Genomic DNA, 24,144 nt, shown 5'->3' with positions numbered 1-24,144 from the left:
GGTAAATGGAGCTGTTAAAATGGACAATAAGGTGAACCATAATTTAAAGTGGCTATTGCTATTTCCAGTTAACACCACTAGGAGAAGCTGTTGTCTTGCTTGCATGTGGGTAAGTCTATGGGACAGCTGTTCATAGTTAAGACTGCCTATGCTCAGAGTCCACACATCCCTCTAATGCTGACATGCTTCCAACACCCTTGCTTAGATTAATTACTGTTAGATTAGATTTGCCTTTGAATGTTCTAGAGTGAATAGATCTCCAGGAGCACAGCTAGGCCACTGTAGTGGATGTAATATAGGGTGAAGTAAGATCGAGTGGCCTAGGTGATGGGTTCCCATCCTCCATATGATTTGTATTTTAACGCTCACGTTACGTCAGATAGACCCATTAAATAAAGGTTTGTTAGTAGACGGGCAACTTCCCTTTAAAGAAGTTTTGTGATCCCATGACACACATACAAAGGCCTACTCAGGGAACGGTGCTTTAAAGAAACACAATAATCATGATAAAAGCCAGTTGCTAATGAATTGAGGCCTGAGGCTAGTGGTGTATTTATATCAATACTCAGTCCTGCTCCATTAAAGCAGCACTCTATAAGACAATCTAAAAATATGTCTGACCTTATGTAAACCACTGTGCCAGAAACCACTAGCTACCTGTGCCTTTGTGGGATTTGGGTCACGCCATACAAGCTATTTCCATAAGAGTAAGCCACTCCGGTGCGATTATGGGTTGAGAAAAGACAGCTAAGGCAATACTTGCTATTAAGTTTATTCATTCAACATTTCACAATACAAATACTTAAAAATTAAGCCTACTGTTATAAATAGCTGGCTGCAAATAATTAAGACATTGCACTCAACTACAACAGCACATTTATGACTAACCCAACTATAAAATGATGCTTTCGTTTACAGAACTCCATATGGTGGTAATAAAAAAAAAAAAAGTCTAAACTTATAAATGGCATAGCAAAAAATTAGACTTCTTATAAAAAAAATCTATTGATAAATACAACCTTTGATACCGTTATAAACTATGTCGATTTAAATTAGCAGTTACACCGAGAATATTCTGATATTTTTCTCATCTTTCTGTAGACATGAAGCACAATATTGTGATTAATAAAACTTCAAACTAACCAGTGTACCCTTTTACCAATCGATAACTAGGTTTCAAAATGACAGTAGTTTAACATTCCAATTGAAAATAATCCTTTTTTTTTCCACTTAGTATTTACAATGGTTTTAATCACAGTAGCATGAAATTAAGTAGGAAAATATGTGAATACACAAAAAGTAAAAATAACTTTTTTTTTTTACACATATATTAGTGGTTCTTTTAGTATACAATTCAGAGAATGGGAAAAAATGTTATAATGACCAAGGAAGGATGGAGAGGGACAGGTTAAAATTCAGATCTGTGAGTAACTGAAGAATTACATTGCAGAGATTGTTTCTGGAGAAGGAAAAAAAAAGGAACATATTGCACATAACTCGAGGTTATTTTGCAAGATTTATCACATTCAAGTCTCAAAGCCCCTGAACCACAGTGGGGTTTAATCGATCAAGTCTTTCTGCCAGAGGTCTGGGATTCTGAATGTTGGAGTAAAACTCGGCTAGTATTTATTTCTGTCTGCCCATCTTCATTACAAGAAAGCTATAGTTCTGTTAACACGTTTGGAAGGAGTTACATAAAACACAAACGGAAGCCAAGACTGTATCAACTTTATCTTAATTTTAGGTCATGCATACTTAGGAAAAAATGAGCTTTTCTGCCATTCAGGATTACACTTACTGATAAATACTGATATTTTCACTAAGGAACATTCCTAATTGAGATACAAGGTGCATCCTATCATGAACCTTATTTACATATTCGCTTTTAATTTTATTCCTACAGTCAGCAATGAGGGAAGTAATACCAGTTCCATTATCGTGAATAGGTGGGCGTTATATATTTCTACAAGTGACACGCGTTTGGAGGTTTTTGCATCATGCTTGACTGGATATTTACTCCTCAAATTTCTGCAGTTATACATATAAAAAGCTTAATTGAAAATTATATGAACTTTTCTTAATGTTTGCCTTATATCCAGGTCTCTTTGTAACAAAGGTACAAAATCTATACCCAACAAGTGGAAAAAAAATGAGGTATCGCAAAACGACTTTCCATTTGTGAAAAAAACCAAACAAAAACAAAATGTGCCTAAATGACTTGAAAAACAAGATATAGAAAAGTAGTGCATATGTTTATGTTAATGACAAAATAACCATCTAGAAAACACAGTACAAAAATCAGCAGACCATGTATAAAATAATATTTGTTTCTCTCTTACAGAAAATTCTTTGAAATGTGCTCAGCTACCACAATGCTCAATCAGAACGCCAAAAACTCTTGGGAAAGAAAAAAAAAAAAAAAAGTCATGCAATAAAACACTATCAGTACAACACGTGGTAATTCTCATTAGTACTACAATATTAAGTTAGCTTTTAGCACAAATTCCCTGACAAAGTGAGCAATGTTACTGCCATAACCATCACAAGAATGATTTCCTAAGTAATCTTATCAGCGGTGTGTTTTTTTTCCTTAACTTTGTAATCCAACCAAATGAACACTTAACTCTCTCCATTTGCTTTTCACCACAATAATTCCAACGATTTCACAGGAGGTCAAGACATTTGTTATCTCTAAGGCTTATCTTTGGTTTGCCTGTCTAAGAAACCTTTGGAGCAGGCAATACAAGAGTTAAGTCACAGGAAACCTTACTACCAACTGCACTAATACCATCCTTGAGTTTGGGTCGTTAGGCATATACAGAGTGTATCACGTGGCCGTAATCTGAGATCATTATGTTGGAGTGGCCTTTACTGCAAGTCACAGCAGAAAGTACAAATAAAATGCATATTTTACAGATTTGTTTCTTCATGAATGTGGCAGTTAGTGTAAGTGTAAGCGCCATGTCTGCCTCGCCGCTCAAAGCTGTTCCACCCAACCTCGTCAGCAACGCTAAAACGGCCACTCAAACATCAGCATCTTGTTAGTTATACAGTAGGTTTGGTCTCCTGCTAGTAAGGTCCAGGTATGTTTTGCTAGAGTGAGTAACTACCTGCATCAGTGTTTGTCATGCAACTACTTGAGCTTAGTGTCTGAGAACTAGTCATCACCATTTGCAAGTACAGTGAAACGTACACCTTTAATGAATCCTGCCTCTTTTCTGTATGTAGACAACTACAGTTTCAAGTGCATCCTGTCCACATCCTAAAAGGTGACCCATCACAACCAAAAAAGTGAGGCCTCATCAGTAGTACAATAAAAAATAAGACAGCAATTTTAGAGTTGAGTCAGGCTAAACACCTATATGTATAAATCTAAAGCATTCAAGTTTTCATGCGCACCAACTTAAGAGGTTTTTAACCAAAAAAAAAAAAAAAAAAACTGGGATTACACTTTTCTTTATCAATTATCATTTGCAAAAATTAAAAACTTAGAATAAATTAAATTTTTGTACTTAAAAAAAGAAATCGAAATAAAAAGGAACTAGCAAAAAAGGAAAAGTGCATGTATGCAAGTTAAGTCAGCTGTGCCCTTCCACATCCGCTTCCCCCTCGGTCAGTTCCAGCGGAAGGAGATGTGGCGCGGCCGGTCTCCACCCTCCTTCACCAGGGGCTTGTGGAACTCCCGTCCGGCACGCGAATGGATGGCCGCCCAGCAGTATTCACAGTAGTACTGCAGACAGGTGACATTAGCACAGAAGAAAGGGGCGAACTTGCCCCCACAACGTGTGCCCTGACACTCGTCACACAGCTGGTCATCCAGGACATATGGCTTCACTTCCACCTAGAGAAACAAAGTTGGGTATTTAAAGCGGGAAAAATTCTATAATTAGTAGAGATATGTTATAATACATCACCACCCCAACAGATCCCTCATATATACTATATTACATTTTAATTTGTAAAATAACTTGTGGGATTTGACTGGCTGATTTATAAAGGATAACGTAGCTGTGTAACTTCCAGAGCCCGAGTGATCTACTGGCTGGCTGATAGACATCCCACAGTGTTATCAGAATCAACCAGGTCACATATTATGTATTGGTGATCAGCAACTTCCAATGCAGCATTACTGAAATAAAAATGTAGTGGAAGCTTAAATCTTTGCCAGCAGCAAAACCCAATATCAAGCACCATGCGACACCATAAATGATGAATCAGTATATTAGAACATCCTTTTTTTTTTTTTTAAAAACACCCCCTTAAAATCAGTACTGGCCACATATGTTTCGTATTGGTTGGCCATAGTAATTTCCCCAAATTATCACATATAGCACAGACTGAAAGGTTATAGCTTAGATTCTACGCTCAATAACAAGACACCACATGGTCTGTAAGCAGGTTTAGTTTCTGTTACTTTCCTGTAAGAGAGCAATATAGCAAAAATATATCAACATAATACCTGAAAAAATGTTCAAGACACAGAGCACTGCGAATGAACAAAATGCTACAGCAAATCAGTTATGAAACATGTTAAATAAACAAATAAATAAATAATAAAAGACTGAACAATTAGGAGTAAACTGTTTTTCAGTGGCTGCAAAGATAAACTAAAGATGAACAAACTCAAGTACCTTGATTTTTTTTTTTGTTCAACGGTTCCAAAGATACACTAAGAAGCGACAGACTAACTCTATCACAGGTAATGTTAAAAAAAATAATAATAATAAAAAGTACAATGCACCAGGTTTCAAACAGCATGCAGAGTTTGAATCTGCTGCTCGGCTCACATCCCTTCCCCCCATGCCCTCACCCACCCGTTTATCGATCTCGCCATGCTGCAGCTGCACAAAGCGAGCGCTGATAGCAGCAATGTAGCTCTGCTGGTTGGAGAAGGCCACCCGCCCAGCCCCCTTGGGATACTTCAGCTCAGGGTCAGTGTCAATGCCAGCATAGCACACCCCTCCATACAGCCTGTCCATAATCATCGCCAGCTCCACTACCACAGGGCACAGAGATAGAGCAGTGTCAAAAAAATAAAAAATACAAAACACAAACCAGGACAGCACAAGAGGGACATTTCTGTCCCAGGAGTCACATGCCAAACTGGTGACTGCAGCACTCAACACAGTATAAAAGCTCTTGTGTCCTAGCTTACACTTTGGAATATGTGCATCATGAAACAGCAATGTGGATTTCTCTTATATTCTGTCTGAGTCATTGAAAAATTGGGGTTTTTCATACAAATGCATGGTATTAATTGAAATGGCCACTAATGTAATTTTAAGTCAAAACAGCCAATAAGTGCAAGTACTTTATTGGAAATTAGTATTTAAATTACACACGAGCCTCAACAGCTAAATGTCATATTAGATGTAATATAGTAATATAATATGTATTATAATATATCCAAAACTTAAACACTTCCAACAACTGTGCAAAACCTGGTAGACCACCAAAACTGGCCCAGATAAACAGCAGTTAAGCCATCATCTTTGAGAGAGAGGAGAAAAATCAAGCTGCTTCAGATCTGAAAAAAAATCCACAGGAATTTTGTCTGTCCTTCCACTTTGGGGGGGGGCAAAAAAAAAAAAAAAAAAAAAAAAAAAATAAAAAAAAAAAAAATAAATAAATAAATAAAACACACACACAACTCCACGCCATGGGTCTGAAAGGATGTGTAGCTGTTCAGCAGACCTCACTGAGAAAAGGAATAAGACAAAAAAAAAATAAGGAAACTTGCTAATCAAAGAAGCTGCTTTCGTTCTCAGAACAGTGGACAGACAACCCCAGAGTCCAGACCTCAACATCACTGAAGGTGTTTGGGATTGCTTGGATCTTGAGAAACAGAAAATCTAACCAACTTCTAAGAAAGAACTTTTGAGAAAATTTCTTTGAAAAACAGAAAGCAAATCTCTTGAAAAGAATCGAAGCTTTGATGAATTCACAGGGCGGACATGCTTAATACTGAAAATGGTATTATATGCATTTGCTGATGCTTGTTATTTTGTTTTTAATATACGTTTTGTGTTTTTTCCCTGAAGCTGAAAAATAAGTAACTTGTACTCAATGGCTGTTTTTCCACTGAAATTGAATAACTAAAAATAAATAAAAGGGTGGTCTCTGACTTTTGCTCAATACTATATTTACATAGATATGTCTCCTCAGTACATTCTGGTTATAGGTGTCTTTGTTCATTTAAACCGTGACTCTTTCTGATCATACCACGAGTCTTGAGCATTCCCAAAAGGTTAACAAGACTAACACAGAACATAAAAGACCAGCAGGCATATATGTAAATAAGACAATGTCAAATGATGCCCATCAGTATGTATTTATTAGTAGTCACAACAGCATTTGTGCTGGCATTTTTAAGCATGTTAACATTAAGTTTTTTAATATTATAAGGGTTTTAATATTCTCTTAACAAACTAGCAGCCTACGCATCACTTAATATACGTGACAGATCCAGTTTTCATTAAACACAAAAGCCATACACATTCAGTGCAGTTTACTGTGTAACTTTTTGAAGTGTAACGTTCAAACCATGTCTGGAAAAGCACATTAGGAGTGTGGGGAAGAGAACAAACATCAGCTCTGTACCTGCTCGAAGAGGTCGTGGAACTCCCCCGACGAAGATGGTCTTCCTGGGGTCGAGGGGCTGAGAGCCATCCATCACAAAATCACTGTCATTCAGATTCCATGGACGGATCTGTACCTTGGATACAGAGTACATCACTTTTTAAGCAATAACCTGTACATCTGCTGTAAATGACTCCTATTGGCAGTCAAATGTCTTGAAACTCCTTCTCCTTACAGTCTTTTCTATACACTTCTATCTCCATGTCCTGTTATGAGGTTTTTGCAACCCGCTGTCATCCCATCTCCTCCCTGTTCCTCATTCCTGTCTCTATTCATCAGGCGAGGGTCCCACCTTCTAGCTTAAAGCAGAAACCGCTCAGAACTCCTACCTAATTTCTCAGAGCCCTCTCACCTCACAGTTATAGTCTCTTCGCATACTCCCATGAAAACTCATGAGCAGTGAAAAACATGACAAGCTCACAACTAAAAGCCCAGTAGCAGCAGTTCAGCAAAATCATTCCTAAGATTATTTTACTGTTTTTAACATGAAATTCTGCTGCACGTTGAGAAAATAAAAATACTGTGTAATTATTTAGCTCATTGAGTTCAACAGCTTCACAAATACAAGATCATGTCAAGATATTTTACTGTTTTTAGGCATTTTTATTCAGTTATTTTTCCCCATCTATTGTTTACCATCTTCTCCACATCTATTACAAACAGAGCCTACTCTAAAAACTCTGCTCTTCATTTGTGTTCTACCAGTCCCATCATTTGTAAATTTAAGTTTTAACCAAATAATTACTGTTATATACTCAATAAGCACATTTCAAACTTTCTGCAGCTCTTTAAAGCCCTGCAGACTTCTTGACATTGTCTGTGAGTTTTGGCTCTGTGACAAGACTTCACCAACCCACACACTGTGCAAATGGAGCAGCGTGTGTGCAGAAGTCCAGAGTTACTCCTCAGGTTTATATTTAACTGCACCTACTTTGCTGCTGAGCTGCCACCTCCTCTTTCATGATTTGTGCAGAAGGTTAAAAATACTTGGTCAGGTGGAGTGTGTGTGTGTGTGTGTGTGTGTGTGTGTGTGTGTGTGTGTGTGTGTGTGTGTGTGTGTGTGTACACTGCAGCTTCTCACTGGTTTGTCTTTGATTGTTGGGCTCGATACACAGAGGTACAGCTTCCCTTCCTCCTCCATGCAGGCATCGATCAGAGCCTGGACAGAGCTCTCTTCTTGAAATAGAAGGAAGGCGTACCCTAGAGAAAGAGGACACGTTTGATGAGGCTCTGCACAACCCTTTATGACATTCTGGACCTCACAAGGAAAGGATCGTCACTAAGTGCAGCCAATAATCCAGATCCAATCCAAGGGGGCGGGTACCTACACAAAATTAAACACTCAAGGTAATATGAAAGCTTTAAAACATAAAAGGTTTTATTTGATTTCCCACATGGATGTGGGAAAAACAAATAATGAAATGTTAGCATTCCTTTGCACTTTGTTGCATTACTGGCATGCATGGGTGATATTAAATAGCGAAAATAACGGAAAAAAAATGCCCCACGTTTTTCCTTTAATAAGAGTTTGATAGAACATTTAAACACCATTAAAGTCTCAAAACGTACCGTTTACTCTCCAGCCAATAAAGGTCACATATGATGAAGATGCAAAAACAGCCTGTTCTGAGTTCATTATTTCTATAATGTCGCAAGATTCATTAACTATATCCAGCCATTCAGCCTACAGCAGTATAGCACCCCTATATTTATATGCACTTCTCTTATGAAGCATCAAAAGCCGTCTGCCTGATAATGGTGCCCCCCTTTTACATAACTGGCAAGCCTGAGTGAGTAAGTCAGCTCAGAGTGACAAGCCAGTTCAATAAAGTTGTTAAATACACTGATCAGGCATTACATTATGACCACCTCCTCATTTCTATGCTCATTGTCCATTTTATCAGTTCCGCTTACTCTATAGGAGCACTTTAGTTCTACAATTACAGACCGCAGTTCATCTGTTTCTCTGATACTTTGTTAGCCCCCCTTTTACCCTGTTCTTCAGTGGCCAGGACCCCCATGGACCCTCACAGAGCAGGTACTATTTGGGTGGTGGATCATTCTCAGCACTGCAGTAACACTGACGTGGTGTCTTAGTGTGTGTTGTGCTGATATGAGTGGATCAGACACAGCAGTGCTGATGGAATTTTTAAACATTGTCCACTCACTGTCCACTCTATTAGACACTCCTACCTTGTCGGTCCACCTTGTAGATGTAAAGTCAGAGACAACAGCTCATCTGCTACTGCACAGTTTGTGTTGGTTATCCTCTAGTCCTTCATCAGTGTTCACAGGATGCTGCCCACAGGACGCTGGCTGGATATTTTTGGTTGGTGGACTTTTCTCAGTCCAGCAGTGACACTGAGGGGATTAAAAACTGCAGTAGCACTACTGTGTCTGATCCACTCCGACCAGCGCAACACAGGACACACCACCATGACATCATTGTTACTGTAGTGCTGAGAATGATCCACCACCCAAATAGTACCTGCTCTGTGAGGGTCCATGGGGGTCCTGACCACTGAAGAACAGGGTAAAAGGGGGGCTAACAGGCTAGCAGAGAAACAGATGGGCTACAGTCTGTAATTGTAGAAATACAAAAGTGCACCTATACAGTAAGTGGAGCTCATAAAAAGGACAATAAGCATAAAAACAAGAAGGTGGTCATAAAGTTATGTCTGATCGGTGTCATTTTTTCCTTTTTACTGGTTTACATGTTTACTTTGGACCAGATTAAGACCATGTCTAACCTATGTAGGATTTTTTTTTCCCCCCATTTTTCCATTTACACTGTGAAACACCATTATCAAAGTTTAGTCCAAAACTAGGCTTAATCCATGCCCATCATCCATCAAGTGTTCGTCAGCTGTTGACTTCTCTTCCAGAAACAGCAGATGTAGCTTTTCATTTTGAGACAAACAAAACTATTGCTGTCTATTCTTGTCAGATAATATAAATATAAAAAACAACAACAAACTGTAGCCAGTTTAGCAACATAGTAGGGTGAATCAATACTAACTTTTTTTTTTTTTGGCGCAATGGAGGGTGAGGGATCTGCTCCTCCCCCCACCTCAACAGGGAGGTACTAAAATGACTAAACTGGATTAAATCACATTACTTTTGAACAAATTCTAGTGACTAACACTGGGTTTAAATACCTCATAAGATGTGTAGTAAGCTGTAACATCAGCGCTTTTAGCCTTACCTTTTGGTGGAAAGTAGGATTTGCTCTCTGCTTTGTGAGGCCAATCCACAAACAAGTGTCCAAACCGGCGGAAACTAGCAGTGATCTCATCTGAAACGAGAGGCATTTACACAATACAGAGTGAGTGCTTGCTGTGGTCGTTCCATGTTGAGGAAGACAACTGAAATAAAAGGAGTAGAAACAAGAAAGTCAAATCCAGTGTATAGGGCTTGAAATGACAGTCCAAAGTTAGCACTAGCCAAAATTAGCTCTAGCTATGAAACTGGCAATAAGCCAGCATGCAGCAGCCGATCCACAGTCTCGGTGTTTACATGCAAAGATTTTTGCCAATCCGATTGAATAAATTCCAATTACAGATTAAGAACGAGGAGTTTATGTGCTCACTCTAAACAATCTGATGGAAAATATTTGTTTACATGCAAACAAGTAATCTGGTCCAAAATGACGTGCATGCATGGAGTACCACTTGGAGTAAACGTTACCACAACATCTCACTCTGACTGGACTCACGTGACGTTAGCTGAGTTTTCCCTTGGTGCACTTGTGTTTATCACTTTAAAAATGTCAGACGTCGTGTTCTCAGGGACATAAGCTGGACATCCGTCCCACCGCAGTCTTTTAAAGCTCAGAGCATAAACTTCGTCTCCTCTGCAGACCAGTTTCTGCTCCTGCCCTGTTGAATGTTCTAAACGGCTCTGGCAAAAGTTTATGAGTTCTCTGCTTTTGCATGTAATGTAATCAGATAAAGGCATTTACATGACTATTCTTATATTTATTTATTTTATTTATTTATTTTTTAACAAGATTACCCACCTTATTCAATCTGATAGAAATTATATTCTGAATGGTCTCAATTGGACTAAGCTATTCTGACTGAAGTGCATACATGGACGTAGTGTCCTATTCTGATTGAGCTATTAGTCAGATTATTAACAGTTTATCAGGCTGCATGTAAAAGTGGCCAGTGAGCCAGCATTAGATTCAAAGTGAATTAGGAATATGAACAGATTTCCCTCCTGTAAACACAGAATCAGGGGGAGTCTCTGTGCTAGCTGAGCGTTCTCACTTGATGATAGATGGGGTGGCAGCAGGGGCAGGTGACAAATCATTGGTTAATATTACTTTATCCCTGCCCACTTGTGCACGGTGACATCAATTAAAGTAATCAGAGGCAGACAAAAAGCATTACATTTTGGTCAAAGACTATGAAAAAAAAAAAAGTTATGATGAATGAGGTGTGAAACTAAAAGAAAAGGGGTCCATTTTGAATTCAGGTTGACAAAGTGCTGGCCAAAGCCTGCAGTATAAAATCACCACATACCTTCGTCTATATCAGGAGGGAGTCCACCAACAAAGACCTTGCGAGAATAGCGCTCTATGCGCTCCCCATTCTGATGAGGGAAGCAGTGTGAAGAGCCCAGCCCACCAAGAGTCTGATCTGACCGCTCATCCTCCCCAAAACTGCGCTCGTCCTCCATGGGGAACAGGGATGAGTGACCTAATGCATACAAACATGCATGTCATTACTAACAAAAAGGGATTGGTGAGGCAAAAAACAAACAAACAAATAAACAAACAAACAAAAAAACAAAAACACACACACACTTACATTTTTTTTACAAATATTTTAAAATGAAAAGTAATAAGCCTAATGCTTCCTGAATGTTGCTACTCTAATATTTTATAAACCTGACCGCTTGTTTTCATGTTTATAAAATCTTACATGGTTTTTATAAATTATTAAATCAGAGAGGAGAAAAAGGCTTCCTGAAAGAAAACTCACTCCATATTGAGTTCTATGGATTTTAAACTGCTTAAAAACACTGGAGCACCCAGCAAGTGTCAAACACTGCAATTAACCAAGTTTGTCATCCATCAATTCTGTTAAAACTATAAATCTTTTTTTTTTGGCAAGACTAACACCGATACATTTGTATAGACATACACTATACAGCCAAAAGTATGTGGACATCACACCTATATGAGCTTGTTGGACATCCCACTCCAAAAAAATCATTAATATGAAGTCACCCCCACCTTTGTGGCTGGAACAGCCTGCACTCTTCTGAAAATGCTTTCCACAACATTTTGGAGTGTGTCTGAGGGAATGTGCGCCCATTCAGGCAAATGAGCATTTGTGAGGTCAGGCATCGGATAACAAAACCTGACGTGTAACCAATGTTCATCCCAAAAGTGTACAGTGGAGTTGGAGTCAGGGCTCTGTGCAGGCCACTGTAATTGGAAGCATGTAACTGTTTAAAAATGTCTTTGCATGGGATAGCACTAACAGTGGAACGAAGGGTTGAGCCAATAACCTAAAAAAAGTCGCAGATCATTATTCCTCCTCCACCAAACTTTATTGTAGCACTATGCAGTGCTCTCCTGACATCCATGAAACCCAGGTTCATTCATTGGACTGCCAGACAGTTAAGTGTGTTTCATCACTGATCCAGTAGTGACATGCTTTATATCCAGAGCTGGTCCTGACCTCCCTGGGGGTCCTCCTGCCTGGCTTATAAATCATGTAAATGACTTGCAATTGCCACACATTTACATATGACACCCCGGTGCTCCCACTACAGTCCTAAATCCTTTAAGTTTGCTCAGTCGCTCAAAGAATAAGCAGACCTACACAGAACAGAATGAAGTATAGACAGACATCATTTAAAATTATTCATAAACACAATTATTCATTTTATCAGTTGCATCAGACTTGTTCAAACTTGCTCCCCCAGATTTCCTTTTATACATTTTCAAATCTAAAATACCTGCTATATTAACGGTTTGGTTGAATACTTGGTTATTATTTACTGAGAGATGTGCATCCATATTGCCCAGGATCAACAATTTATAGTCAATATTAAATTAACATTCAATATCAATCCATGCGAAATGGAAAGCAATTAGTCCAGAATCATAAAACAATGGCTGATTAGATCATTATTATCTTGTTTTAAAATTGTGTGTGTAATGCCTGGATGCAAAGTTACAAAGTGCGAGTTTCATATTTGTGTATGAGCATATGAGCAAGTTTTTGTGGGACACAAAAGGAATGTGGTGTAGCACGTAATGTGTATAGTGAGCATACAGGGCCAACTGGCTCTATGTACACCAGTCCAGCTGACGCTTGGCATTGCACATAATCTTAGGCTTCTGTGCAGCTGGAGGCGGCTCAGAATTCTGTAGTGATTGATGCAACAAAGGACAAACACATTTTTTGCATGCCACGTACTTTAACCCTTGGTAGCCTTAATCTGAGAGTTTGCATGGTCTGTCATTTTGTGGCCGAGCTGTTGAAGCTTCCATTTCACAATAACAGCACTTATAGTTGACCGGGGCAGATCTAGCAGGGCAGGACATTTGCTTTATTTTACACCTGTTTGAGTCACACCCTAACATGTCCAACATACTTCTAGCCATATAACATTTCTAACATGTCCACATACTTCTAGCCATATAATGTATACTGACCAGGAATAAATGGGATGCATTAACAGGTAGTAATAAACATCTCCAAGTGGTGCTTCACAGGTAGTTTTAAAGAAAAAAAAAAAAAAAAAGGATAAAAAATAAAAAGGTACCAAAGACAACTGCTTTTGCAAAATCACTATAAAAAACAATTTTACCTCGTCTCCTCCCATAATTCCTTGCTGCATGCAAAGTAAAACAGAACATCGTTCAGCAGTGACAACAATAGTCAGGGTCACTGCCATCAACAGCCTAAAGCTCAGCTCATTTAGTGTATATAATAATAATGTAGACAAGTAGACCGGTCACAACTACGGCATAATCGCATGATCACAATTCCTTTAGCACTTATTTTCCACAGTTGTTAGTTTTACTCATTCCATGTTTCCATACATCAAACAGTGTGATTCTAGTGCTATTTTCATCCACTCATTTGAGGAAAATACATGTAAATAAACTGGGTCTCACAAACAACCAAAGAACCAAAGTTACAACCTCTGCCTTTAGAGGGCAGCGGTGAGTAATGTTTGTTCATTTGAGCACAAGCTGTTTCTCTCATCAGTTTGGAGCTACTGACATCTGGGAGGCAAGATAGCTTATCTGCCAATCTGGCCACTTAGGGTTGGACTTTAATATCTGAATATAACTAACAAAATATAACAGTTGTCTTAAATGTTTAATCACAATTATGCATATGGCAATCATCAGCTAACATTTCATGATCGTGACAGGCCTACATACAAGTTAGCAAAGTATTACACACCGTTCCCAGAGAGAGAGCCATCTCCACCAGGATGGGAAAAGCCAAAGCGACCTAGTAAAGGCAAAACAGAATCTACATTAAACTGACTGAGGCCAATTTCCCCGACCAAGATCAAGCCTAGGCAACAAAAAGGCATTTTAAATGTCTCGCTAGACTCCCCATTGAAAACACTGTTCAAATCAATGCCTGGGAAACTGCTAAATGTCCATATGTGTGTGTATTTGCATGATGCTACTTATGAGGCTTAATTTCTGCAGTGTTTGTTCATTTTGGGCTTCCTGAGATAACGATAAAACTACTTGAAAATAGAATACATTTTCTGATTAAATGGAAAGATAAGCCAAATGTGGATGCAGCAGTTTAATCATGAACAAGAGCAGATAGACTCTGCAGTGTGTGCCCTCTCTTCCCTGGCCTAGATTAGCCAACTAATCCTTGGGGTTCAGATTCAGCTAACAGCAAAAAGAACATCAGACGCAATCAGATTTCACAGAACACTGAAAGTTGCTTTTATATTTCCTCTTATTAAAAATCGATATAGCACGTTTTAAAGTAGTTAAGACGTCTGCTGTTTATCCAAAATTAATATACTACCGTTACATTTACTCCCACAACTGAATGCAGCTTATTCCTTCAGCTCATAACCGTCTGCACAAAGGAGGTGGCGTATATGGCAACAAAACAGGGAGCAAACATTAAAGCCGTGTGTAGCATGAACAGCTCATGATGAATGGACAGAAATCATCCAAAATTACAGGGAATAAAAATCTCATTTTAGAATGAATTCCACTGCTTTTTCTACATTTCTGCATAATTAAAAGGACCAGATATAAACAAAGTCATTTAGAGTGATCTGACGAGAAACACGCTGCTGTAGAGCATCAGTTGTTTACACTGGTAGTTATAGGAACCAGACATCCAAAGCATTTACCCCTCCAAAATCTCCAACAAGCACAGGAAGTTATTACATGAAATGGTAATGAATATTGTTTTATGATCATTTTTAAATTTATCAATACATTCATGGCAGAAAGCTGGTCTCAAACACACACAAAAAAAAAAAAAAAAAAAAAAAAAAAAAAAAAAAAAAAAAAATTATTCTTTCCAGATCTACCATTTTTCCCTTTACTGTTACCAACATTACATATAAAAACTAAGACAAGTTGTGACGGGTTGGTTTGACAGTAAACGTTATACATGTATAATGTTATAGACACTATAACCCCTTGTTCATCACACCAACACTGTACAGAAATCAGTCAGTAAGTTACTCTACAATGAACTATTTTACATCAAATCACTCAAGGTTCTGCCCCCTTCTCCTTTTCCTTCTCTAAAGTTGCTGTTTTAGAAATACTAAATTTTGTGAATTATAGCAAATAACACAGTTTTGGTCAAACACTAGAGAGCATGAACATTTGATATTTCATAACCTGTATGAGCTACAGCTTCAAGATCCTACTCACATACCCCTCACTGAATATACAAACACTTATAATGCATTTTCAATTCATTTTGAAAGTTGTGGCAAAATTCTCAATGTAGATCTGGAGTTTAACTGTACTGTTGTTTGAGCAGATGAGTGTTAAGACCCTCGTCTAAATCTTGTGGGACTTTTTTTTTTTTTTTTTGCAGTTCTGTCACTTGTCAGCTCCAAAGTCGAAACAGATTCAGTGCTGGCTAAATATTTGTATTGTTATCAAGTGACTGAACACTGAGACAATGTGTGCAGAATCACACAATGCGTCAAATCACACTGAATTTCATCCACACGTTCAATGCAATACAATGCAGTCAGTACAAGGCAACAATGAAAAGAAATGAAGCTTCCTAGAAGAGATATTGAGTTAAAAACAAAAGGAAAAGAAAGCACTTACTGTACAAAAAGCCCCCAAAAATAAACAGAATCTTCATTATAAATGTTAGTTTTAGATTAAGAAAGCTAAACCACTGAGAGCACACTGTCAAAGGTTCAAATGAACAAAATTTAAAGGGAAATTCGAATCATTTTTCAAAATCTCTGCATAATTCAACCACTGAGATGTAAACAAAGTCATTCAGGGGGTCGATTAATATAAAACAGAGCACTGGAGGAACATACTGGCTACAGCAGTTATAGGAACCAGGGGTTGTGAGGTCTAAAACAAATAGCCATTTTATTTTCTATGCATACAAAAAGTTTTCATATGCAATGCTGAGGACAGTAAAATAAGGATGTAACTGAAAAAAATAAACAAAAACTGTGGATACTACACCCTGTATGTACCTCTACAAACTGAATAAAAACGTTCCATCATAAAGAAAAGCCACTTCATGTAAAAGCCTTCAGTGATGTACCTTTTAGACGCATTGCACACTTTGGAGGTCTGGTTCCTATCACCACCACTGTGATCATATAAAAGGATACAAAAGGAATCAAAAGCGCAGTAACGAATTCACTCAGACTGGAAGAACATTCAGAGGACACAATCAAAGCAAAGGCAACCTGACTAGAATACCTCAAAGTCTAACATAATGCTGCAGAAGGACTGCAAGCGTACTACTTGGTCAGCTGGGACATGCACTGTGAAAGCAGCATATATTTTTACAAACCTAAATGATGCTTTTGAGGGCAATGTTTTCCTTCAGTAAAGCTACCACACTACCATGATAGATCAATACGCACTGCTGATGTGATGAACATTTCTGTGGATGATGGTGAAGAACAATGGAGAACGTACCTTTCAAAGAATCCTGCTCAGCTCTCATAATGTCAATCAGGGAGTTCTCCAGAGAGTGCATGCTGAAGCCATCAAAGGACCGACTGCGCTCCTGCTAAGAGACCGGGAAGAACCCATTATTAGCCTTTAGATCTCCGGTTGTCTCTGGATCCCTCCCTTTCTGTTAATTTCTATACATATGCGGTCTCCTCAGCTGGATACCGACAGTAGCACCTGTCTGCATGAAGCAGTAATGATGCTGTCAGAGAAAAGCCTATCAAAGGCTATCAAAGACTGTGTCAATCAAGACGAGGCCCAAAACAGTTCAGAAAATTAAACAAGAGCACAGAGCAGAGGTGGTCCATATTTTTTCATTTTTCATTATCATGACCATTTATATATCACAATATGCTTTTGTGAGCACACTGTGGACTTAAGACACTGACCAACTGCATGTTTCATTACAAAGATGGAATCCTCAGTCCTCTTGGGGTGATTGCTCCATTAGTGTGGTTCATTAGAGCAAGTGAGAATGCTGCTGTCCAAACGCTGGTGCACACCAAACAAGCAGACCGTGACCCCCTGAGCAGGTTTGGTTTCAATCCGCTTCAAAAAAAAAAAAAAGTTCAGATTGAGGTTCAGTTGATTTATGAACAGAACACAGACGAAAAACGTCAAAATGGACCAAAAGACAGAACGAATGGTCCTCTCTTCATAAATTCTGCACTACGTGGAAAGGACAAGTTTCTGATGCCGTTTTAACATGTGGTTCATTTTTAAAACAGCTGACGCATGTTTGAAGTAATTTTAAATTACTCAATATACACATTTGACTACACACAGTTATATTATGTATTAATGAGCCATGGTTTCTCTGTTCTCTAAACGCAGTAAGCCACTGGAGGCTGTTACAGGGATTTCATCCTGCTTTGCGTTGTGCAAAACCTCAGTAACAGAGGGAGTCTTGTGGCTTATTGCTGGAATGGCACAAGATGGAGAACACAAGACATGAATAACACCAAGGAGCCCAGAAAGAACAAAGAACAGCATGATTCAAGTTCAGCGCCTACTGTCATAATTGTTACGTTGTAATGAACTTTCATTTACATATTTTAGTTCGATGTTAAATGTCAGTGTGAACACTAAGCACAACAGAACTAAAATGCAACAGTAACATTTTTGCTAAGGTCCAGACCAAGAGAACTGAACTACAAATAAACACAACCCAAATGGGTTTAGTGCAGTGCAGAATGAGAAACAACGAATAACAAAATCACTGCATTCCTAGTTTTTGATAGCAGTTTACCGACTCTTCGTCTCTTTCAACTTAGAAACTTCAGAAAAAGAAAATACTGTGATGCTTATTGTTAATAGAGAAAATGACTTGTAGCTTTAATTTAAAATGGGTCATATCTACCATCCCAAGGACGGAATGATGATGTTCACATAAAATACAATTCAAATCAGTTTGGGATGGGCTGATATTTCACCCACTAAAAATTTCTGAGAAGAGAGAAAAGGTCAAAAACGCTGACCCCATGGGAAAAAAAAAAAAAAAAAAAAAAAAAAAAAGGATTAGATGGGCCTAGGAGGAACTTTCAAAACCTAACACTTAGCAGATCACTTAAGTAGTAATAAAAATGAGAAAGTGATTTTAAACATGGTTCTTTTCCTTTGCTCTTTTGCACTGGTTGCACAAACATGTTCAAAGAATTTGAGCAGCAGTAGATCAACAGTGAAAATATCAGCAGCGTAAAACTTTTTCCATAACGTACATTAGACAAAAGATCTATAATTACTGTTCATGCCAGTTATGAAGAGGGTACAACATCCAGTACTTCTGCTACAAGTTTGATACCACTTTACACAAAAGCTTAAACAGCTTAGGACATTTTCATGACACCACCAAAACATGTCCATAAATATTTTCATCAAGCAGATTAAAAGTATTCATATAATTTAGTATAATAATTGGATTAGATTCATTTATTTTTCACAAATTCTAATCTTATTGTGTTGAGGTAATGAGAATTTGGTCATTTTTGGTTATTTACATATGAAAATATCACAAAAAAAATATATCTTTCAAAAAAATCATTCAAGTTTATTTTTAATTCTCATATATCAAAAAAAAAAAAAAAAAAAAAAAACACCATTAAGGTTCAGAATTTTTTTTCTTTCAAGTTTAATCCTAGTTAACATAAAGACATCACATTTTATGGCACAAACTCTAATTTATTTAATGTAATTCATTTTATACAAGCTGTTTATTTACCGTTAACATTTTCTGGGTTTTGGTTTTCAGATTAAATATTTTCATTTTTGGTGAATCACTAATATAAGGGATTATACTGAACCAACCAGTCAAGGCTATACTCAATAAGACAAAGTCTTAGAAAGGAATGCTTCTCTAATCTCTACCTGCCACATCTGTAGCATACAGTCAAATTAGAATACTGAATTAAAATACTGAAATATTCCTTTAAATACATTAAAAAGACCAACCAAAGCTCCTTCAACCAAGAAGGAACTTGCATGTTTTTATGAGGTAAACTATTTCCATGCAATCCTTGTGGACTGTCTGTTAGTACAACAGGCATGCTCCAAGAAGAGGTGGGGAGAAAGCTCACAGACACAATACGAGGTCTGTTCTTGGAATTAGGCTAGAAGCTGTGCGGAGGGGAGGCCTGACTAAGCATATGAAACAACAGTGGGTGTTTTCAAAGTCACCACTGTCACCACTGGGTTCAAGCGAGAACACCATCTGAGTAAACATAAAATGAAGCATGTAACAGTAAATATTAACCAGCTGGTATAAGAGGAATACATGCGCAATTGTCAGTGGGGGAAAAATACCAGCATAAACAATTATTCTTGCAAACAAGCCTTTCCACAGTCGATTGTATCTGGAACACCGTAGATATTTGAAATAGAAACCATGTGGTGGAGGAAAACAAGGATCTATCAAACTCCATGTGTGACCAGACTAATCACTAAATGATGTCCCTCTTCCACTGCAGCAAACAGTCATTAGACGATGATAGGTGGAGGGAGAGAAATGAACACTCTCTGTGACTGACCTTAGAAAAGTCCCTGGTGTTTTTTCCTGCTTCCTCAAGTCTGGAATTACAGATAATCATGCTGTCCTGAGCCATTAACGGTACCAGACATTCATCCATCTTTCCATTTCCCCCTTAGCTGCACGACTTGCAGTCCATCTAGTGATTTTGACTCACTCATCCAAGCCTTTTTATATCAGCAGCACGCACACACACACACACACAATGCAGAAGTGGAACTGCTGAAGCGCATTACACATCTGGGCTTTGATCTAACACATCCGTCAAAGCAGGCCATGGGAGCGCCTACTAGTCATAAGCAGATTAGACCTGGCCAAAGAGAGAGCACAGCCTTCATGGCTAACAGCTAGAAGCACACATACAAGGCAACAAATGGGTCTTCATGTCTCATATTACTGATAATCCAAGATATTTAATCTGAAGGAATTCGTTTAAGAAGCCCCCCCCCCCAATAATGAAAAATAGTGATGTACAATATCAGAATCTTATGGGTACTGGCACATACTTGATTAACCGTCTCATATCTTATGTTGTGTGATACACACATCTTTTTACGCCCATTTTTCCATTTGATGAGAACAGCACATGGTTTCACACATTATGGGCCTTTTAAAATAAAGATATCGGTATCAGTCACGTGTTTAGATTTGAATGTTTACTGATGTGTTTACTGTACTCCAGAAGAGCATCAACAGTGGTCTACTGGGCTACAGTAACTGTTTGATTCAGTTTACTGCATTTGTAACTCCACAGAAATAAATGTTAAATTTGTCTGTAATGCAAATTCGGTTCAAAAATCCTACATTTTATAAATGTTCAGAATCCGGCATCTGCAGATATTTATATTACAGGTACTGTATTATCTGCATTATGAGAACATGAATTCTCATACTGACACATCTAGTCAAACAATTAGCCCCACATGCCTTAGCAGCAGAGTTTCAATGCTGGCTCCAACACTTTAGGCATCTTACCTGAAACGGAAAAATGCTGTCATTGCGGTTGATATTATCTTCCATCCAGGGTTTGGGGTTGAAGCTCGTGTTGTTGCGTGGGTACTTCTGTGACGAAGTCTGGCTGTTTGGGAAGGATTTCTTCAACGGTGAAATTGAGTTAAGAGGAGTAACCTCTCCATTCAGGCCCCTTCTGTACTCTCGGCCCTGAGAGCCTCCCCAGCCGCCATAACCTCCGCCTGGGCTCCAGGAGCTGGAAGAAGGAGTGGAGGATGGGCTCTGATAGCTGCCCCATGGGGAAGGTGGCTTATTTAGGTTATTCCCCAAATGAGGCAGCTGGTTGAAAGCAGCATTGCGGTGGTTGAAGGGTGTAGGGTGTGGGCTGGCAGGGGACCTGCGGTGCTGTTGGTGCTGGTTGTGGGGGTGCTGAAAGTGGGGGTGAGGAGGAGGAGGAGGAGCAGCAGGAGGATGATGCTGGGACAGAGGCCCGATCTGGTGGGAGAAGCTACCTCCAAAACCTGGACTGGTGTGATGGGAGAAGTTCTGGAACAGCAGTGGTGGAGGAGCATTAGTAGTGGTGGCAGCTTGGCTGAAGAAGCCCACCTCTTCGATCATGGTGGAGGGGTTGGTGGGGATAGCAGTGGACCAGCTGCTGAAGCCAACCAGAGAGGACGACGAGGAGCTGCTGGACTGCGCCAGCGTACCAATGCCTGTCGTTTCTTGATAGTCAAACCCTGACAAGACGGGAGAATCGAGCCGCAGGCCCTCCTTTCCGTTGCCGTTTTCCACAGTCCCCTTGTCCAGCTGACCGTCCTCAGGCATGGTGTTCTCCAAATCAGATATGATGCTCGGCGTTTCTTGGTGGCCCTGTGGAGAAAGAGGCCGCTTGTCCTGTCCTTCTTGGTCGTCCTGCTGGGCCTTGGCTTTCTCAGACTCCAGTATCTCATCTTGCATGTTAGAGTGGGTCGTTACGGCAGGGAAGAGCCAAGCGGACCCCGCATTTCCACCGCTGGTTGGCGTATTGCTGTTGATGAATGCAGGGGGGCTCGGAGGGGCCGTCTGGTGATGGACCGGATGCTGCAGGTGTGGGTGAATTCTTACTGGGAAAACCGACTTGTTAGAGGCGTTGTTTTTAACCAGGACTCCAAAGCTGTAATCCCCCATTTATGTAGCCTTATCCAGCTTATTTCCACTTGCCTTTAGTTCCCTTAGTTCTGTTGAATAACCTGAGGGGGGGAGAGAGAGAAGGGCATTTTTATCCATGACAGACCCGATCAATTAATCAATCATCCCCCCCATCCATCCATCCGTTCAATTGAACATCTATTTTTAACAAACCACGACTCAATCTGCAGCACCACACACAAAAACACGGTTTTAACAGAGCACTTGCCTGTAGGAACCATCTGGTCTGCGCTCCTGATGTAATCGTTAGAAACAAACGATGAGAGAAATAAATGCATTTGAGAAACTGCAGCCTTAAATCTGGCCAGAGCTGCTGAAGGTGAAGGGAGTTAACCGTGTGACCGCAATTTCATCGACGGCGTTTCACTGCACACGCATGCAGAGGCTAACCGAGGACGTAGAAGTACAAACGCTCGCACTAGGCTAAAGGCTAACGGTGGGCCAACCTTCCCCAGCACTCCGCGCCTGGAGATAATGACGAGGCTGAAGTTGGCTTCCTATTCCAATTCGCCCGTTCCACCTTAAATGGTGCAGCAGTTACATTCTGGCGCCTCAGAATGCTGCACCATTTAAGGTGGATCGGGCGAATTCGAACAAGAAGCTGGCAAACAGGGAGCTGGCTTCAGCTTCGCATAACAATATTAATAATAATAACAATAATAATAACAACAACAATAATAACAATAATAAAAAGAGGTTTACGCGCTAGCCCCTCTCCTCCCAAACCTTTCGAGCAAAAAAACGGGGTCTACCTACCGATGTTCTTCTCGTTTTTTCACCAATGACCTCCTCGGTCTCGACCATTTAAATAGAGGAAAAGGCTGATGACGTCTCCCGTCTATGGGCGACAGGGGCAGCTTCCCCTTCGCAGTCAGTCAGCTGGCTGCTCGAGCCCGCAGCCTGCAGTCAGTCAGGAGCCCACCGAGCTGCCTCAGCCATTCAGCGAGAAACAAGAGCCCACCCGCTAAAACGAGTAAACCGAACACAGGCGGAAAGAGAGAAGCTCTGGCCACCCCAGCTCGCCCTCCACCGCCGAAACACTCCTGCGCACCGACGCTGAGCCTGAAAGCGCCAGTCAGCGGTCGTGTTCTGCCTGCCTAATGACGGACCGGCGGACCGACGCGGCGCATCCCACTTACACTGACCCACCGAGGAGGACACTTACACGGAGCACACAGCCGAGGCTCTGCCGCCTCTCACAGCCATAGTAATTTACTCTCGGCGTACCTTCGCTGTCGTGGTCATCGTGTTTTATCAGCCTGCACACAGTGAGCTGTTATTTCCCAGAGGTGGGTGGCTCCACATGCTGACCGCACGCGTGACAAGCGGCCAGCCAGTCCTCGCCACATTTCCGGCTTTAGCCCCGCCCCGTTCGCGCCAAGCACCGCCCAGTGGTACCCATCAGAGCCATGCGGTTGGACAGCAGCGCTCAAGCCACACCCCCTCTCCGATGAAATAAAATTAGACCGTCAGGCAGCAGTAGTACCTGTTCAGAATATAAAACGGAGGCTGCCAAATGTAAAGTCATGTAAAATTATGACATTATATATAAATACAAATACATTTTTGAAAAGAGCATAGACTTATTTAAATCATTTTGAAAATCTATTTTCTTATCATGGTTTTATGGACCTTGTGCACTGGGGCACAGTCTTACAATTATTATATTTACTATTATTATTATTATTATTATTATTATTAAGATTTTTTCACTTCATTGAAAATTGCTGACCGCACGCGTGACAAGCGGCCAGCCAGTCCTCGCCACATTTCCGGCTTTAGCCCCGCCCCGTTCGCGCCAAGCGAACTTAATTGTGAAAAAATCTTAGGGGTCTAACTAAGGGTCTAGGTTAACCCCTGAAAAACAACCTTATTATCCCTCCTCAACCAAACTTTATGATTAGTACAATGCAGTCAGGCAGGTAAAGCTCTCCTGACATTTGCCAAACCCATACTTGTTCATTAGACTGACAGATAGAGAAGTGTGATTTGTCCATCAACAGACTATATTTCCACTGCTGCATAGTCTAATGGTGAAGTGCTTTACACCACTCCATCTGATGTTTGGCACTGTGCTTGGTGACTTAAGGCTTGCATGCAGCTGCTTAGCCATGGAAACCCAAGCCATGAAGCTCCTGGCACAGTTTTTGTG

At 39.9% G+C, this 24,144-nt stretch overlaps 1 protein-coding gene across 7 annotated transcripts; it reads right to left on the bottom strand.

Annotated features, from left to right (window-relative positions):
* Window positions 1-756: 756 nt before the first annotated feature.
* Window positions 757-23,333, bottom strand: cpeb4a (cytoplasmic polyadenylation element binding protein 4a). 7 transcript variants are annotated; one of them, XM_037542821.1, is made up of 12 exons: window positions 22,749-23,299; window positions 22,201-22,226; window positions 20,829-22,033; window positions 16,796-16,889; window positions 14,076-14,126; window positions 13,471-13,494; window positions 11,166-11,342; window positions 9,845-9,934; window positions 7,721-7,839; window positions 6,601-6,715; window positions 4,815-4,996; window positions 757-3,841 (listed from the first exon to the last, which is right to left on the bottom strand). In XM_037542821.1, the coding sequence occupies exons 3-12, from the start codon at window positions 21,969-21,971 to the stop codon at window positions 3,614-3,616; spliced, it is 2,223 nt and encodes a 740-aa protein (XP_037398718.1). In that variant the 5' UTR covers window positions 21,972-22,033; window positions 22,201-22,226; window positions 22,749-23,299; the 3' UTR covers window positions 757-3,613. The 7 variants fall into 7 exon arrangements, with proteins under 7 accessions (XP_037398718.1, XP_017559317.1, XP_017559319.1 ...); XM_017703828.2 differs by lacking the exon at window positions 22,201-22,226 and having other exon boundaries at window positions 23,220-23,333; XM_017703830.2 differs by lacking the exon at window positions 22,201-22,226 and having other exon boundaries at window positions 16,796-16,886.
* Window positions 23,334-24,144: the final 811 nt, after the last annotated feature.

This window comes from Pygocentrus nattereri, chromosome 11 (genome assembly GCF_015220715.1).
Source record: "Pygocentrus nattereri isolate fPygNat1 chromosome 11, fPygNat1.pri, whole genome shotgun sequence".
Taxonomy (NCBI): domain Eukaryota; kingdom Metazoa; phylum Chordata; class Actinopteri; order Characiformes; family Serrasalmidae; genus Pygocentrus; species Pygocentrus nattereri.
Note: the sequence above shows the minus strand (reverse complement) of the source record. Positions and strands in the feature narration are given on the sequence as shown.

Excerpts from the sequence above, each read along its gene's own strand:
- cpeb4a (XM_017703828.2), bottom strand. The coding sequence starts at position 21,971 with ATGGGGGATTACAGCTTTGGAGTCCTGGTTAAAAACAACGCCTCTAAC. Across the intron at positions 9,935-11,165 it reads CCCTCCTGATATAGACGAAG|ATGAGATCACTGCTAGTTTC; the intron begins GTATGTGGTGAT and ends CTCTCGTTTCAG. Across the intron at positions 4,997-6,600 it reads TCCACGACCTCTTCGAGCAG|TGGAGCTGGCGATGATTATG; the intron begins GTACAGAGCTGA and ends GCCCTGTGGTAG.